We start from the raw sequence: 19,144 nt of genomic DNA, 5'->3' as shown, positions 1-19,144 counted from the left end.
AGATGTATAAAAATTACTAAATATTTACATTTTTTAAAGAAAGTCAATAAATATATTTTTTTATTGCTAAAAAATGTATTCCTTAGGAGTACATGAAATCAAGTCTATCAGATCTTCTCACCTTTGAATAAAAATTTGTATTTGAATTCTTATAAGTTTTGATATTCTAAATTGCTAAATATCAACATCTCTTCTATTGCTAATATACTTACACCTCCTTTTTTGTTACTAGTTAAAAATCTTCAATAAAATAAAGTTAACACTGAATGCCACTTCATAATTACAGTAATGATCACACAGCTGTGCTTTGCCGAGTTTATAACATATGTCAGCATCAGTTTAGGAGCTCAGCATCATTTCCTGCCCAGCTATAATTCTTCAGACAATTCTTGTGGTCAGTGCTAAGGGTAGTCAGTCAGGCCAGGAGTTCAGGTACTCCAGTTCCGGGCCGTGCGGCAGTATGCAGGGCTCCTGGCCCTTCTGTGTTTATTTACTTGCTTACTTATTTTCTTACTTTCCAAGTGTTTTACTTTGCTAGATTGGAAACAGTTTTCTTTACGAGTGTCTGAATTTTTGAGGAGGAACTCTTACACTTAAATGAACCTGTAAGAAGCCCATAGAAAAGCAAATGCCTGCAGCGCTAATAATGAGAACTGACAAGGCAATCCTGCTGGGTTTATTTATGACCTTCTGCCTTTGTTAGCTCTTGTGAGAAATTCCTTTCTAACCATAACAATATTGTTGGAGTTTGGCACTGTACAGAGAAATCCTGCCGAGCCCTGAGGCCCACAAACTGGCACTCGTGCAGCTCGGAGCAGATTGCTCTGCTCCTCGGCTTTACACTCTTTCCCGTCACTCTTCCTTTATTTAATTTCTAAGTAGCATTTACCAATCTTCATATGTGTATTTTTAAAGATGTTGCTTTTGTTCTCAGAGCCAAAATTCATTTTGTCCTTAGTACAATGTCTTATCTACTTAGCAGTGTTGAGAAGAATTCAGAAGAGGACAGGATACAGAAGGCAACAAGGGGCAGGTGCATTCCACACAAGGGCACCTCGCAGAAGGTCCTACCACATTCTGCAGGCTGATGGACTGCCGTGGTGCTCCTAAACAATCTCACGCGGTGACCCATCCTAAGAGCAAAAAGTGAGCTCAGTAGGACAAATGGACCTCAGGTTATAGTTGTAGGATACTCTTTCCACTCTATTTCATTAATTTAAGACTTCTGCAATTTCCAAATGAAACAGGAACTTCAAAAGCATCAGTTCACAAAGAATTGTCTTAAAATTTGTAATTTTCTTTGAAAGTTAAAAAAAAAATAAGCATTTAACTCTTAGAACAAGATCATTGACAAGATTGTTGAGGGGCTGTTTAGGGTACAGAGGCTACCCATACCTGAAGCAGTGGTATTCATTGTTTTCTGATAATTGGTCCTAGTCCACAAAGTTGCCAACAGTGATAGAATAACAATTTCTTTTAAAGTCTGTTTAAAGTATTGATAGACATGTGATTTCTGTTCTGAGAATCTAAAGGTTCAAGATGCCAGCTTCTGTGACCCATTTAGCTACAAGTTCCCATGTCTGAATTTGTCTTTTGGGGAAGGTTGGGTTGTTAGACTGGGCCTGGGTATATCCAAAGGCCATACTGTTAAAATCCATTGTTAGACTTTTGCTTTTTTCTACTTACCCAAAATCTGATTTTGCAGAAGTGTTCCTCAGCCATCTTAATCAGGTCTTTACAGACTTGCTAAGTGGGGACCATAAAGAAAATGTTATTAAAACTATTAGCTTATCGAATGTGCAAACTATGCATATGAGCAGAAGCTTTTCCTTTGTCTAACTTGATCTTGTCGTTTCCTTATTGTATATGTCTTCATTAAGTTTTAACATCTATCCTGAAAATACTAATGTGATTTCATGCTACTGCTATTCATCTGTTTCCCGTCTTTTAAATAGGATTTGTTGTTCACCATAGAGTGGGCGTAAGTTAATATTGTCCTCATTAAGTTGTGCTGTGGCTATGTGTTAACATCTCCAGGGTCCCCTTTTGTTTTATTTCTTTTACAAAAAAAGCTTCAGCATTTATACAGTTGGTACATTCTTAAGTACAAAGGAGGAAGTAAAAATTCTCCCAGATCTGATTACCCCAAATAACTACTGTTTATATTTTATTCAGCAGTGGCCTATACCTGTTAGGCATTTAAAAAGGCACATACATACAAGTATATTTTGCATATATAAATAAGCCTGCATGCTCATATCATCTTTATGATGTTTCTTTTCTGCTGTTACTTGATTTTCACTCAGTCTTTTCAACAAAATTATATTGTTTATATTAATATAACATACATTTTTAATAATTTCTATTTACTTTGAAATCGCTCACTACTAACCTGAGATTTAGATGATTTCTAACTTATTAGTGTTACAATGTTTGGTTTTCTTATTTCCTGTTTTAAATTATCTTCATACTATATGATATTATAAAATAAAAATAAAAATGGCTAACATATATTGAACGGATTCTTTATTAACTTATTTAGTTCTTTCAGCCTCTTTGAGACAGAGATCCATTTTACAGGTGAAGAAACTGAGGCTTAGAGATGTTAAATCACTTGCCCAATGTCACATCACTGGGAAGTACTACAGCAAAGATTTGACCCAAGGCTTTACAGCTGGGCTGGTTACCTTCTGCAGCCAGTGCAGTCTTTGGTTTGCAGAGTTTATATTCTTCAAAGAAGTGCCAAAGGCCATTTGCTTAGTATAATATTGATTGTTAATATAACTCTCTCCCTAACACATAATTATCTGATAAATATTTGGTAAAGAATGGGATGCATTTATGCCACCACTGTTTACTTACCCCATCTTTTTTTTTTTTTTCTTTTTTTTTTTCCCTGAGACACAGTCTCACTCTGTTGCCCAGACCGGAGGGGAATGCAGTGGCACGACCCTGCCTCACTGCAACCTCCACCTCCTGGGTTCAAGCAATTCTTCTGTCTCAGCCTCCTGAGTAGCTGGGATTGCAGGCATCCGCCACCACCCCCGGCTAATTTTGTATTTTTTTACTAAAGACGAGGGTGTCTCCATGTTGGTCAGGCTGGTCTCGAACTCCCAACCTTAGATGATCTGCCCACCTTGGCCTCCCAAAGTGCTGGGATTACAGATGTGAGCCACCACGCCCGGCCGAAGTCCCATGTCTTATGTTATGCTGTCTTTGAGACTCTTTATAGTGGAGTGAAGTGATCATCAGAGGAGGGGTCTGGGAGCATGCTCCAAGGAACAGGGTAATTATGTGCAGAGGTGCAGTGTAGTAACATCATGGCTCTGGTGGAGAGGTAGTATGCTTGAGTGGGAAACACACTGGTGTCAAGTGCTTGTTCATGTCCTTATTGATATTATTTTCTTTATCATCATTATTATTGGTATTAGAATTTTCTTTCTGAAACCACGAATAGGTTTATGACCACCTCCTTTTGAGTAGTTTTTGAAGTAGCGTGTTATAAAGTAGTTATATGCTCTTGGGAAAAATTATTATGTAAAATTGCATTTAAGTGCTAGCACTTGAGGTGTTAAGTGACCAGCTGCCCCTGTACAAAAACGAAAAACAACTCATTTTGGAAACCTCTTAGTGAGTCTGAATCATAACAGAAAATAAGAAAAACGCATGGTTTGAAGTTTGACTTTTGGGGGAGTACTGCATGTGTTGAATTTGATTTTAAAATACAAAAATAGTCTTCATAAAACATTTCCATCTGTAATCTAGTTAAGCTAATAATGTAAAAAGTTTCTGAATTCTCTACTTTTTTAAAGCACTCAGAAATCTTAAAAATGGTTTTAATGAAAACATACAAATTTTCTGCTAAGATACTTGCATAACTTCATATATGTTTCTATGAAAATGTAAATGTTTATTCTCCCAAAATGTTTATTCTTGTGTGGTTTTTACGTATATCCACAATTTTTTTGATATTCTTTCTCTAGGAGGTGGAGCTTAATTCCCCTCCCGTGGGTGTGGCCTGGACTTAGTGACTCCCTTCATGGGTAGAGTATGGACAGGGAGAAATAGTACTGAACAGTGGAGAAGCCTGGCAGACAGCACCTGAACCAAGTGACCAAGACCAGCGTCACGTGGGGAGTTGTGCTGACGTCGCCACGTTGACCTGGTGCACCCCGGTATGGTACGCTGTGAAGGACACTTCACTTCGTGGCGTTCTCCCCAGAATCTGTCATCTGTCATCTCAGTCTCATCATGAGAAGACACCAAGACGGGCAAATGGGGAACATTCTACAAAACACCTGACAGGTAGCCTTCAAACATGTCAAGGAAAGACTGGGAAACGGTCACAGAATGGCAAGACGGAGACAGGGCAAGTCACTGTGACATGGATGTGGGCTGGGGCCTGGAACAGAAGTACATAAGTGGCAAAGCTGGAAAAACACGAATAAAGTCTGTAGTTAACAGTGTTGTACTAGTGTTAATTTTGCACTTGGGATAAATGTGCCATGTTATGTGAAATGTTGCTGTTAAGGAAACTGGATGAAGGATGTAAAGGAACTCTCAGAAATGTCTTTGCTGGTTTTGTGTAAATCTGAAGTCATTTTAGAATTGAAAGTTAAAAAGTTCAGTGAAGGATGAAGAACAAATACATTTCTTCATATGGTTCACATGAATGGGTAGAATATCAAAATAACCAAGTTTAGTAATGTTCTGCAAGTCAGACTTCCCTTTATTTCATTGTAGGGTCCATATAATTTGTGAGTTGTATGTTTTTCTCTTAGTTATTTTTCCCCCCTCAAGAGATGAGGTCTTTTTGCCCAGGGCAACATGTTGCCCAGGCTGGAATGTACAGGCTCTCACAGGTACAGTAGTGCCCTACAGCCTTGAACTCCTGAGCTCAAGCCATCCTCCTGCCTTATTTTTTTTAAGTTGCTAATTTATTTATGGGTTCCCATAGGTCTTAATGTTTATAAGGATTTCATTGCTATGCTGCTGAAGAAAGAAATGTCTCCAGAAGGTTCATGCCTTTTGTTGTTTTATTTTTAGAGATTCTGTGTGCTAAGCATTGCGCTTCTAAGATAAACAGTGAAGTTGTTATGTGTTTTTTTACCATGAGAGATGCAAATGGCGGTGTTGATGGCTTTTCTGTCCTGAAGATTTATTGTAAACTTTCAGTTATAACAACAGGAATCTGTAGACAAAGTCTAAATCTTATATATTTACAGGTCTTGTTAGTTTGTCAATTTACTTTCAAAGCACATGGGTCATTAATATTTATAGGTTGATACCTGGCAATGATGTTTGTAAAGCACCAACCTATAAACCCATCTCTCTCTTCCTCAGTGTTACTAGGAATTTTTCCCCTTTATAACTAAATACCCTGAGAGTCATCACCAGCAGTTTTGGAGTAGAATTTAGAATTAAGAGACTATAATCTTTAAAGCTATATGTTACGCATAGTTTTTAGATACTGTTACATTGTTTTAAGGTTAAGGTATGTCTTCCAACTCATGTTTTCCATTGACTCTTACATGGACCTGAGATGAGTCAGATGGCTATGTGGATTCTTAAAATTACTGCAATCTAGAATACATGTTGCTATTTAACCCAGACTCAAGTTACTTTGGCACTTTTTGTTGTCATTGTGTTACTTGTTTAATTCTTTTTTTTTTTTTTGAGATGGAGTCTCACTCTGTTCAGGCTGGAGTGTAGTGGCGCAATCTCCGCTCACTGCAGCCTCCACTTCCTGGGTTCAGGCAACTCTCCTGTCTCAGCCTCCCGAGTAGCTGGGACTCAGGCGCGCACATCCATGCCCAGCTAATTTTTGTATTTTTAGTAGAGACGGGGTTTCACCATGTTGGCCAGGATAGTGTCGATCTCCTAACCTTGTGATCTGCCCACCTTGGCCTCCCAAAGTGCTGGGATTACAGGTGTGAGCCACCGTGCATGGCCTTTATTTAATTCTATGTAATGCAAAAAATACACAGATTTTTTAAAAAGCACTTTACAGATTTATTCTTAAATAGCACCTGCAATTTTAATTGTGTTGAAAGTGTTCTTAGTCTCTTCATTGGCACTCTATTGCACATTTTTCCTCTTCGAATAATATTAAAATTCACTATCTGGACCCCTGTGGTCCCCTAGTTCCTAGAAATGTAGGCCCGTGTTGCTTGGCATAGGCATGTGAGACCATGCCCAGCCTGCCTCTGCCAGGCTCTGGAGCCTCACCCTATCTCCTGTGCAGTCCGGAGTGCCTCCTGTTAATCAGTGAGCATGCGCTGCCCTCGCTCTTCCTACCCTTTCTGCCTTTGTGGATTGTCCGCTCTGCTTCCTGTCTCTCTCCCTGCTGAGTGGCCCCTCCCACCACCCGTCCTAGAGTGCCCTTTACTCCTGGTCTGGGCTGCAGTCCTGGACATTGACCCATCAATCTGTATTCTTAGCACTTTCAACACCCCTCCGTCATAGAATTTTCTGCATTTTATGGTTATTTGTGTATCTGTCTTCATTGAGACTCCATGATAGAAGGACACTCAAGTGTATAAGTCCACATATGAATATAAAATGTCATCCACACGGAAAGACTGCCTTCTCCCTCGTTCTCCACCTCGTCACCCTTCAGCACCAACGACAAAACTTAGATAGGGCTTGCTTAAGGGTGACTCTAGGCACAAAAATACCTTTCCCCACGTTATTCAGTATCTCACTCTGTTATACAGCTTTAATGTCATCAGTACACTCTTAATTTGTATTCAAAACATCATCATTCCTGGAATAATAAAGGGCCAGCAGTTATGCACACGAGTCTTTTTAGTGTTTTCGCACTGACATGGGGCTTGACTTGTGGGCAGAAAGGGTCTTAAGTGCGTTGGACTTAAGTATGGTAAAATCAGATAAAAAGCATTTTAACTGTAGGGACAATGAACTGCCGCTAAGAAGACGCTGTTATTTTCTCACTTAAGAAAACATGCATAATATCTGGGGCGCTCAGAAGGCCCTTGGTCCGGGGTGGTATTACTTGTTGCTGAAATCCGCATTCTGAGGCCATTATCATGAGCATTTCTGAGGCTGGTCCTGGGAGTCTAACCAAGAAGGGAAACATTATTTCCAGATGAAGGTAAATCCCAGATTCTATATACCCAAAACAAATTTATGAGTACATTTTTGTGCCAAATTATTTTTGAGTTCAATACTGCCCATACTGTGTTGAGAGGTCTATTTGCTGTTCTGTCTATTCTGCATAACTCCTTGAGACTGTTAATAGTAGAGGGGTGGAGAATCTCTTCAAAAGAGTTTGAAAACTGAGACTATTTTAGGAACCCCTTGAGGCTTGTGCAGTGGGGAAAGAAGTCCCTTTTCTGATGCATATTTCATGCTTGTATTGTTTACATCTTCTAAGTTTAGAATGGCAACATGTTTCATATCAGGAGTTTTAACCCAAGGACCTTTGAGAACAGCTTTTATTTTAGATGCTGATTTTTAAATACCAAAGAAGACGTAACTATTACAATGATATTTATCTAAAATGGTATGCATAACTCCGAATTTTGCTTTTGTAAAGTGTCACTTTAGCTGATTATCCTACAAATGTCCCCTTAAAATGAGAGTTACCCATAATGGAATTTTTGCCTGAGAAATAACACAAATGTATCAACTGAAAGTCATTTCACCCAAAATTAGTTCTTGGCCACCTCTCTTAAAGTGAATTTTGGCTCATTAATTTTTCTTGTGTTATCTCTGGCTTTTATATGGTTTTTTGGAGGTTGTGACTATTTTTAACTTAACATCAACCTTTTTTTCCAGCTGACCTCATACATCTTAAGGGTGTGTATTGTCTATATTGTCACATAATGAGAAAATAAATACGTATTTGGACAAGTTTAAATAAAAAGTGACACATGTATAACTTGGAAAGAGGATGCTCTTAAGGCCTAACAATTAGTGCTTGGAAGGATTTTTTTCCAGAGATTCCGTTTTTCTGGTGCCTTTGCTGTATTTTTTTAATGTGTTTTAAGGTAGGAAGTCTGAGCTTTTAACTCATTTGCTGTCTAGACAAACGAAAGCAGCAGGGACTTTGGCAGGAATCTTGACGTACAGTATTACAACACAGGTTAATGGGAGAAGAAGCCTTTAAACATCATGGAAATTAAACAGCCACTGTGAGATGTTTCCTTTTGTGTGTATGTGTCTGTCAGATTATTGCCTCAATTCTCATATCAATTTCAAGGTGTATTCATATCACATGTCCAAAAATGAGAGTTCCAAAATAAGGGCAGAAGGTGTGAAGTAATTTTACACGGTGTTTCTAAAGAACCCAGAATCTAATGACACTGGATACAGAGGGCTGATAATCCATTGCTAAGTTTTAATAGCTAAGACAATAGTTTTCAGTAGAGCATTTACAGTAAATGTTTAGAAATATTTGCATGTGCTGGATTACTTTCTATAGTGTTTGCAGCTGTATTTTTCTGTAGTGCTGATAAATTGAGTGAGATTTACCAATTAGCAGTCAGCTTCATCCTGTCTTTCTCACTGCACTTGGCACAAGCAGTCACTACTCTTAAGAAGGTGAGGGTCTAGTTGAAGAGGGAAAAAGAAAAAGTGTACTCGTTTATTTCATTTTAATATTCTAAAAAGGAAAAGAGACGCTATTTCTGCTTTTTAAGATAATTAAGAGACTTTTTTTGAAGACCACTGAACTGGCGCTTTAACCTGTGCTTTAAACCCATGGGAAGTCACAGTGAGAAATCATTAACTGTATCCTATTAAAATCCTCAAACAAGAGACCTGAACTGGTCTCATTGATTGAAATATCTTCTCTATTTCTGATTCAATGTTTATCCTCATGCTCTCCTGGGGTACTTCTGAGCAAGAGATGCCCAAATGTGTGCAGTGCTTGGCAGCTTTCTATCAGCAGCTGATCTAATACCACCAGCTAATTGTATTGAGAACCATAGCTTAGAGTATTTTGAAGTTCCTTTGCTTTTTAAAAAACCCACTTATTTAATTAAGCAAGGGAGTAAAATTTTCTGACTTATTCCCAGTTCTTTGAGAAAGTAAAACTACCAGTATTGACTGAATTTATCCTTTGGTAAGCTAACTTCTGCTACACTGAACACCATCAAAACCAAAGATGTCTTTTGATATGTAGTGAGTCATAATGTAGTCATGTAAAATATTTGTAGGGAGGATCATACACAATGTGTAGGCATGAGAGAGTCTTTATACTTAATGTCTATTTCATTTATCTTCATATCTTTAAAAATCCTTCCCATGCATCTTCTTTGTGGGATGTCCCATCTTCATTCCTTCTGACGCTGTCCTCCCCGAGCCTGCCCCAGCATAGAGAATCCGAACATATTTGTGCTGTGTGTTAATTTGTGACTGTTTCTCTTGTCAGAGTCTGAGAAGATTGTTACTGCTTTGGGTGGCATTTCATTGTAAGCACAGTAAAATCTCTTGCACTTGTCACTGGGGTTAGAACGAAAATTTTACATGGGCAGAGAGAGCGGGGAAGGATGATGGTTACAGAGGGAGAGCCATTGCAGGGAGTTGTCGTTTGAATTAAGCTTTAAAGTTAAACAGCTTCGTGGTTTTGGTTTTGAAGGCAAGGATTTTTAAAAATTAATCATGGATAGTAGGAGTTAAGTTATTTTTGGTGTGCCAGAAAGTATTCAGTATTCTGAGTGATGTCAGGTGCTGAAAACCCAACTTAATAGCAAGATTTCACCAGATCACATTATGATAGCAAAATAGTGATTTTACTATCCATGAGAGCCCATGAAGCCATTGCCTTACCAGTCACCCCATCAAAAAAGGAGGACTGATTTAAGGAATGCCACGGGGCAGGGGGACTCTAGCCCCTTAAAAGAGACTGCCTGCAATTACCTTACCTGCCAGCTTTCCAGCAAGATAAATGGAAGCACTGTAGCTTGAAGGTGCCTTGGTTAGAATGAGATGCAGTAAGGCCTCTGTTCTTTACAGGCATCATAGATCTGATAGTACTTATAAAAGAAGAATAGAGTTGGTGCCCTGCCGACTAAATTGTCCTCTAGAGGGGTATTAGTTACAGAGCTTCTTTGTTAACTAGGCTGAATACTTAAACCACTGTTGAACTTCTTTTATTAGCATGTTTTAAGATAGCTCTACATACAGATACCCTAACTATCTGCAGGGCGGGAATATGTCGGTATAATTTACATATAAAAGTTGCGTGAGCGTGTAATGGTAATATAATTATATCTTTTTATTACTCTTCTGTTACACTGAGGTCTAGTCAGCACTGAAATTCTGATGACACGTGAACACGAAGAATGCCACCGTTTTTATATTTTTCTCTTGATACTTCCTTGATCAGCTTGTTGAATAACAGAAATGTTTTTGATGCCTTTGCAGCTTGCGTGAAGCTCTCTTAACACCCATCCGCGTCACTTTTTCAACCATAATATGGAATTTTAAGGGAGAACCGGGATGGAACTTGTTGGTTGTGCAGAGAATTACAAGAACTTCAAAGTAACATTTTGGTTTTTATGATGAGAGATTTGCATAAAATTACTTAACTACGATAGATGATTTTTCAAAAATTAAATCTGATTTGTCCTTCCTATGTTTTAACTTCATATGTAGTGTGGGATTTTATATCTAGTTATCTACCAGATTTTTTTTCTTTAAAGAAACATGGAAAGCAGATTTCCTGGCAGCTGGCTGTTGTCTGACCGCTACTTGTTTCTTAGTCATCAGCGTTTGGTGGGTACTGTCAGAGCCCGGATATGGAGGCCATCACCCATCCTGGGTTTGCATGATCCCTTCAGAAAGAGTAAGATTATATGTAGTGGTCACTCGGTGTTTTTCAGGGGGATGTAGTAATGGAGTAAGTTCCTGTTCCTGTTAAAGCTTGTACCAATCATGGTGTGTGGTGAAGTTATTGTGCAGTTCAGCTGAGACCTGTCTTCATTGCTGTTTTCCTCCAAGGAACAGGCAAAGGCAGTAGAGATGGTGTGAGTACACGTGGTTCTTTAAATCAGGGGCCAGCAGACTTTTTCCCTTAAGGGCCAGAGAGTAAATATTTTCTACTTTGCAGACCTCATGGTCTCTGTCAAGGCACCTATCGCTGTGCCCAGTAGTCAAGTTAAATAGAAACTTTCACCGGCTGAATATGTACAAAATCATGCATCTCACGTGCTCTGAACTTTTTTGCTAATCATAAGGATTAGCGTAAATATTTATATATCTTTGAATTCTAAAAGTTGGATTGAATTTACTTAATTTTATTTTGGATTTTTTTCTGAGACAGGGGTCTCACTGTGTCACCTAGGCTGGAATGCAGTGTCTGCTCACAAGTACACTTGAAGCTCACTGTAGCCTTGAACTGGGCTCAAATAAGCCTCCTGCCTCATCCTCCCAAGTAGCTGGGACTACAGGCTGCACCACCACACCAGGCTTCTATTTTGGAGATTTGGTGAACTTTTTCTGGGGGTGCTATTTTTAGTCTGTTCTGTTCCTGTTATGTTATTTCTTGTAAGCACAGTCATTGGTCATTGAAGATTTTGTGGAATGAAGACGTTTTCTATTTTACTTAGAAAGATGTTATTTTTCTTAGCAGAAGACATTTTGTTTTTCCAAAGAATTTCTCTTTTTGATTAGGTTCTATCAGCTATGCTTTAGAATTTTTTTTTTAAGAGAAGTTAATTATATGCTATAACAGATGATCAGTAGATAAACTAAACTATCCAGGGCACTAGGATCCTAATCCTGAGTTTGCTTTGTGACATTTCAGGGTACCCTGAAGAGCTGTAACTGACTCTGCTTGCCCTTGCTTTTTTTCATACTTTCTGGTCTAGGTTTATTCTTAGAATCTTAGCATCTTCCTCTACCAGATTCTAAAGCCCTAGTCTCAGAATTCCCAGTTGTAAGCAGTGAGGTAAAATTAAACATTAATAAAACTTAGAAGGGGAGGAGATCTATGAGGATTGAAGATGCCTTGTAACCAGATATTTCTGATTCCATTCTTTAGCATGTAGTCTTCAGTAATAAGGACAGGTATCTTTTATGCTGTAACTCAGCCTTGAGAGCTCATTCGGCACCTCACTCAGTTGGTGATCTGGGAGTCCAGGCGTTGCGGTGGGGATGCACTGAGCACCTGCTGATGGGGGCCTCCGTGGGAGCCGTGGCGGGGGCACACCAGTGATGCAGGCTGAAGTGAAGCCTCTGTCCGAGTCCCCTTCTGCTGAGGGAGCAGAAGACCATTTCTTCCTCTTTCTCTCTCATCATCCCCCTTTCCTCTTTAGCACCTGCAGTCTGTCCTCAGTAAAGTAACCTTCAACAGTAACTTGCACTCTCTGAGCTTCTATTTTTTTTGTATCTGTATCAATTGGGGATCTTAATCACTGCCTCAGAGAGTACGGTGATAAAATATAGATGGCATGGACAGCGTAAATTTTGGCATTAAAAAGTAAGGTATAACATTAGGACTCATTTATGCCAACATAACTTCAAAGAGATTTATTTTCCCAATATCATATATAAATACACACATTACTGTTTTCTTTTAATGACACTTTATAGTTACTTAAGATGTAAGAATTTATCGGCTGGGCACGGTGCCTCCCAACTGTAATCCCAGCACTCTGGGAGGCTGAGGCAGGCAGATCGCCTGAGGTCAGGAGTTTGAGACCAGCCTGGCCAATGTGGTGAAACCCCGTCTCTCTTAAAAATACAAAAATTAGCTGGGCATGGTGGCAAGCGCCTGTAATTCCGCCTACCCAAGAGTCTAGGCAGGAGAATCGCTTGAACCTGGAAGGCAGAGGTTGCAGTGAGCTGAGATTACACCACTTCACTCAAGCCTGGGCGACAAGAACGAGACTTCATCTCAAAAAAAAAAAAAAAATTATCATCACTAAGTTTGGTCAAAATTGTGACTGCTATTACATTAGCATATCGTAGTTTGAAATTCAAGTAGTCCACCAATGTCAAATTCTCAATAAAAGGACTCAAAGCCTATAGTTTTTTTACTTTATGAAGTGGTCATTGAAGAATCAGGCATTCCATTCCTGTGGTAAGTCACCAGGCAGACTGTTGTCTGTCTTTTGTGGCACTTTGAACAGGTCTAATGGACTCAGCGCTGACAGCTGAAGGACAAACTGTATGAGGATAGTTTCATCAAGGAGTACAACCTTACTCATTTTTTAGGAGAGAGGCAAGATCTTATTGGTTCAACTTACAACCTCACTAAAATCTTCCAATAAAAAGTGGCCATGCTTTGAATTTTGGGTGTTACCCAGAAAACCTTCATCTCTGAAGGGGACATCATTATGATTTCCAAGTCGCCTTTTGATGAGATATTCATATCCAAACATGTCACTCTATAAATACATCTTTTCCTTTCTTAGGATCTGTCTGGCTCCATTGATGACCTCCCCACGGGAACAGAAGCAACTTTGAGCTCAGCAGTCAGCGCATCCGGGTCCACGAGCAGCCAAGGGGATCAGAGCAACCCGGCACAGTCACCTTTCTCCCCACATGCATCCCCTCATCTCTCCAGCATCCCGGGGGGCCCGTCTCCCTCTCCTGTCGGCTCTCCTGTAGGAAGCAACCAGTCTCGATCTGGCCCAATCTCTCCTGCAAGTATCCCAGGTATTTACTTTCCTAATAATTATCATTTTGCTCTGTGATAAAGACAGATCTCACGTTCATCAACAGCACCTCACATTTCATTACCTTACTATTTAAAAACCTAGTGACCACCTATTAAGGGTTTAACTGAATTCTCACCAAAGCATACAAGAGTCCCAGTTCCTAAAGATACTCAACAGGTAAATATAACTTCCCTTTTCATAAAATGACCAATTACTTTATTTTCAATTTGTATATTTACCTTAACTTATGCCAGAAGCAGGATATTATGTATTCTCTTAGCGTGTGTTTTGTAATGATTCTGTTACATCAGATTTTCTGTTGATGAGTGCCACGGAAGTGAGATCATGGATGAGGATTGGCCTTACGTTTGTATGTTTTTATTTGATACTTGCCACAGCATTTATTTTCTAGAACATTTCTACGGTCTGTACTTACCAGTGTCTGATCACATGCAGACAGTGGTTACTTCCAGGGCATGTTGAGGCATTCTTACTGATACAAACTCATGCCTTCTGTTTGATACAAGGAGTCCATGTGCTAGTTAACTCCGTGTTCAGTTATTTCAGTTATGCATCCTGTCTCTCCTCTGCTTTCTTTTTATGTTCTTGAGGCTATTTATTTATTTGGTTGTTTGTCAGTTACTTCATCCTCATCCAGATTTCTTATATCAGACTTCATCCATTTAAGTCTACTATGCAGCTAGCTTTCCTTTATCACCAAACCAGATCATTTATTGTATCCTTCCAAAATCATGGGTGTTCGTTTCAGTGCTTTTTAACATTTTACCTCTTACATTATTAAAAAAAGAAAAAAATAGCGTACTGTGGAATGTTTAGAATGTTACACACACCTGTCTCTAAATAAAAGAACATATATAGCACACTAATTATAAAACATAGCTATCAAATGAATATTCATGAACTCACCATCCGGTTTAAGAATTGTAGTATCTACCTGTACATTCAGTGCTGTTGTATCTACCTGTTTATTCCTTCCTGATCTCAAGCTCTATACCTCTCCCTTGCTTCAAATATCCTTTGAACCTTTTTTAAAAAATTGTTCTTTTGGTTTGTTGGTTTTTGGGAGTTTTTTTGTAAGAATTTTATTACAAACATTCATAGAGTATTTATTTGTTAGTTTTATTTAGTTTTTAGCTTTATAGAAATGTATTATATTTGGAATGACTATAATTTATCATCCAAGTTGAGACACTTTTGTGCATGCAAAGGGCTGCTATTAACAGTTACGGTAGGACAGAAGCATAAACCAGAAGGTCTTGGGCGGATCAGATAATGTGATCGCCCCACTCATAGTGTATGCTACAATTTGGTTTTGTAAACTAAACGTTATGTTTCTAAGATTCATCTGTAATTTGACATAGGTGTACGCTCAGTGCGTTTTGATTAAGGCATTTTGATGTTACCTTTCTTTCAAAAATATTTGTCCTCATAGTGGTTATGATAAAACCTGGACTTACCTGCTGCTTTCGACTTTTTAAAGCTGTGAATTCTCTATAGTCCAGAATTTTTAAGACAGTTTTTGATGTTGAGATGGTTTTTAAGGTGTCACCTACCTAAATGTTGTAAAGTTATATGTAAAACTGCATTATTCAAAGAGCTCACTCTTTCATTCTAAGTTGAGTCAGAAGGGCTTTTTGTAAAAACCCAAATGAAAACTTTCTTGAGGTATAAAGATATGATCAATCTAAATTTTAAGTTCCTGATGAGTAGTTAACTATCTGAAGATTGTCATACATGTCTGTCATTTCAAATGGGGATTTCTAAACTTGTATTTTCATTGTTTTGATTTTGATGCGATAAAGAACATAAAACTGAACAGAAGAGCTAATTTGGGCATGTGATCGTGGGTATGGTATCATATTAAATTATATAGTATTTTACAGAGAAGGTGGCTCAGCAAATTTAACTGGCCTCAGAGTCTGTGGTTTAGTTGGTTTGCACAGGGTAAAAGCTGGTAAGTGGGCTATACACCATCACAAAGGATGCCCATTCTTTTTTTATTTTTTAATTTAGTTTAATTTTTATTATACTTTAAGTTCTGGGATACATGTGCAAAACATGCAGGTTCGTTACACAGGTATACACGTGCTATGGTGGTTTGCTGCATCCATCCCCCTGTCATCTGCGTTAGTATTTCTCCTAATGCTATCCCTCCCCTACCCCTCCCACTCCCTGCTATCCCTCCTCTAGCTCCCCACCACCCCCAACAGGCCCAGGTGTGTGATATTCCCTTCCCTGTGTCCATGTGTTCTCATTGTTCAACACCCACTTAGGAGTGAGAACATGAGGTGTTTGGTTTTCTGTGTTTGTGTCAGTTTGCTGAGAATGATGGTTTCCAGCTTCATCCATGTCCCTGCACAGGATATGAACTCATCCTTTTTTATGGCTGCATAGTATTCCACGGTATATATGTGCCATATTTTCTTTATCCAGTCTATCATTGATGAATGATGGTCATTCTTCACAGTAACTGCAGATGTGTGCAGACAGAGAGAACAAGGACCTTACTACCATTTCTGCCTGCTAACTCCTTTTTTCATAGAAAACTTTCCACTTTCTTGGATATGTCATTTAAAGTGTATAGATTGTTTTTTAAACTTGTGTCAGAAACGCTAACCGCCATATTGCTTCACTGTTCTTTTACAAGTCAGCCCCTCTGTAGCCAACATCTATATGATGCTTGGTAAAGCTAGTCAATGACATTTAGTACCGGGAAGAAATTAGGCAGCAAAAGCTCCACCTTTTTTTGGTGGCATATTCTTCAAGTAAATTCTTAGCTGTCTTTGCTAAGTGTGAAGCTACGTGGGATCAGATTATATAAATATGACAAGCAGAACATTTCTTAGTGTATTCTCCATGGAGTCGCCTCTTAGAAAATCTGATAAGCAATTTGGGCATTCGCCTTTCTCCCAAGTGGAATTACAAACATTTGAACTGAATGGACTTTCATAATTGTCTGATACTAGCCACATAACCTTGAAGAAGCTTCTAAGCCTTTCTGTGCTTCAGTTTCTGCATCTGTATAGATGATAACCCCACCTCATAGGGGAAATGCAGAGATGAAACGTGTCACTGCACATGAGATACATGGCGAACACCCAGTGCTTGCTGATTCTTGCAATTGTTACGTTCTCCATTATGGATCTTATTCAAACTGAGACCTGGGGACCTGTCTGCGACAATTACTGTCCAGAGCTGTACAGCTGATTTAGGCAGCAGGTCTTCTGGTTCTTAAGCCAGTGGTGTTTTTACGCAATTCAGAAGACATGTATGTCCCCTCTGGTGACTTGTGTTTGCGGAGGTAGTTTAGAGCTAGCCACGGAAGCATAATGCATTTTCACAAAGTTGAACTCAGTTCTTTCTTCTAGGAAAAAAAATAAAAAGGTCCATGTTGCTCTTCTTGGGGGTTGGGTCTGAGAAGGTTAAGGTGAAGACCAGAAAATAAGAGATAGAAATGACTGTACCCCAGAGATTAACAGAGTTTTTACTGGTGTCTCTACACATGAAAATTTGAGCTGGACACTTCACCCCGCTTCACTCAGATCGTAGGCAGATTGATTAATGCTAGACAGCCTGCCTGCTACACAGAAAAGTTAACAGTGGGTGCAGGATGAATTCCTGGATGATTTTCCCTCTTTTTGTCTGCACGGAGGCCAATCAGCTAACTGTGAGCAGCTCTTTTTGTTCAGTGGCCCCCGCCGGGGCTGCCGTACACACTTCAACAGGTTGCTCATTGCACGGGGTCTGAATGGGGTTGACCTGCCCTCTGTGGGAAGGGGCACCACTTTCTCATTCATGCAGAGGAGCCAAGTTACTCTCAGACCTTGACCTTGGGGGAATAGTCCGTGGCTTGAGTCCCAGTATTACCCATTTCTCTTTTCTCTGTTCCCACAGCTAAGCCTAGGGGCACTCACATGTCAGTTTTTTTGATAACTGTTCGTCAAACATTTTATATGCAGCTGTTTTAATGGAATTTACTCAAAACTCATGACAGGTTTTTGTTGGGAAAAAAAAAGATCGTCTTCTATTTTCATTTCTTTCCACCTAGGCACCCTGTCCTGTTTAATTTTTTAAATCATTTCCCTAAGATTCATATCCTTATTCTCTGAGAAATATTAAATATATTGAGTTATCCGACTTGGATTATGTTATATATTTCTGTGAACTTGGTCATAGGTAATAAAACCACATTTTGAGTTGATCATAAAGCTGGTCTTTGCTTTTTGTTTCATATTTACTTTTACCTAAATGCAAATACACCTTCCTTTAGAGAATAATTAGGCCCATTTCCCTCCTCCTTCTCCCGTATTTAAATTGCATGGATCTATACATTAGATCCCAAGCTCATACACAGTCCACCTTCCTTTGGTTCTGGGTCTGCCAGTGAACTGCGCATGTCATGCAGAGATGGCGTGCTCTCCCAGGCATGATACTGAAACTGCTGAGTATCTGCTAGGAATTTCCCTTTATTTTTATACATGTAGCCTTTTGTTTTCTTCCTCCCCGCTTCCTTCCTCTCATTCTCCGCACTGACTTGTGTCTGACCCCTGTTCTCTCCTGTTACCTCCTCCTGTATCTTACCACCTCCTCTTCGTGTCTCACAGACTGGCTCTTTCAATCACTGTCTCTCTAGCAAGTCATTGTAAAATGTGCAGCTGTTATGTAGCTGATAGCTGGGATGAAGTGAAGCCAAAATGTTGCAGGGGGCTCTTCCTGATGTTGCTCTCCTAGGATTTGTTGAAAAAGAACAATCATTTTTCTCCATCTCTACCCTGCTAAATGTAATTGACAGCTAATGAGAAGTATCACAGAGGTAGATAAACAAACCCCAGTAAAGCATCCCAAATGGCTGATTGTGTTTCTTGCCTGTTAAAATGTTCCTCCACCCACTGCAGATTTGCCCTCCTATCTTGCTGCCTCACAAACATTGTGAGTATCATGGGAACCACTACCATGATACCCTGGTACCACACTGCGTGCCGCACCCCTGACTCAGCAGGGCTCTTCCGCCTGCATTCTTTGGAGAAGCAGGATGGAGATTTTTTTATGTTAGGTAGCCACACGGATTCTCTCTTTTTGCTTGCACATTCTTTTTGTTTTTGCAGCTCTCTATAGTTAGAAGGTAAAGAATTCAGACCTGCTTATTGAATCTAAACAAGCATTTGAGAACAGAAACACAGACGCTATACGTTCCCTTCAGAGCCATTATAAATTTCCTTGTTTTTTTCTTATTCTCTCTCTCCTTCATACTGATGTATTTATATTTAGAGACAGAAATGAAATAGCTCCATCTCTGTAATAGGCAGTGTGTATTCCTATAGTGTATATTTAAATTAAGCAGATGTAATGTCAGGTACAGTTAATTCTGAAATATGTGATATTGGACGTTATGCTGGTATTTTAGTAAATGATCCCATCACGTTGCACTTAAACGCTGCTTCTCGGGTTACATCCTAGCGTTTTTCCCTTTGCTGTAAGGAAGGCTGCTGGGT

At 39.3% G+C, this 19,144-nt stretch overlaps 1 protein-coding gene across 8 annotated transcripts in view; it reads left to right on the top strand.

Moving 5' to 3' along the window:
• ARID1B (AT-rich interaction domain 1B) overlaps positions 1-19,144 on the top strand; it is a 441,201-nt gene that overhangs the window by 300,014 nt on the left and 122,043 nt on the right. For all 8 annotated transcript variants that reach the window (XM_017537335.2, XM_017537381.2, XM_017537389.2 and 5 more), the window contains one exon: positions 13,386-13,629. In XM_017537335.2, coding sequence (XP_017392824.2) covers positions 13,386-13,629 — 244 coding nt within the window. The remainder of the gene's footprint in view (positions 1-13,385; positions 13,630-19,144) is intronic.

This window comes from Cebus imitator, unplaced genomic scaffold (genome assembly GCF_001604975.1).
Source record: "Cebus imitator isolate Cc_AM_T3 unplaced genomic scaffold, Cebus_imitator-1.0 Scaffold6, whole genome shotgun sequence".
Taxonomy (NCBI): Eukaryota; Metazoa; Chordata; class Mammalia; order Primates; family Cebidae; genus Cebus; species Cebus imitator.
The sequence above is the reverse complement of the archived record's forward strand: the minus strand, read 5'-3'. Positions and strand labels throughout refer to the sequence as shown.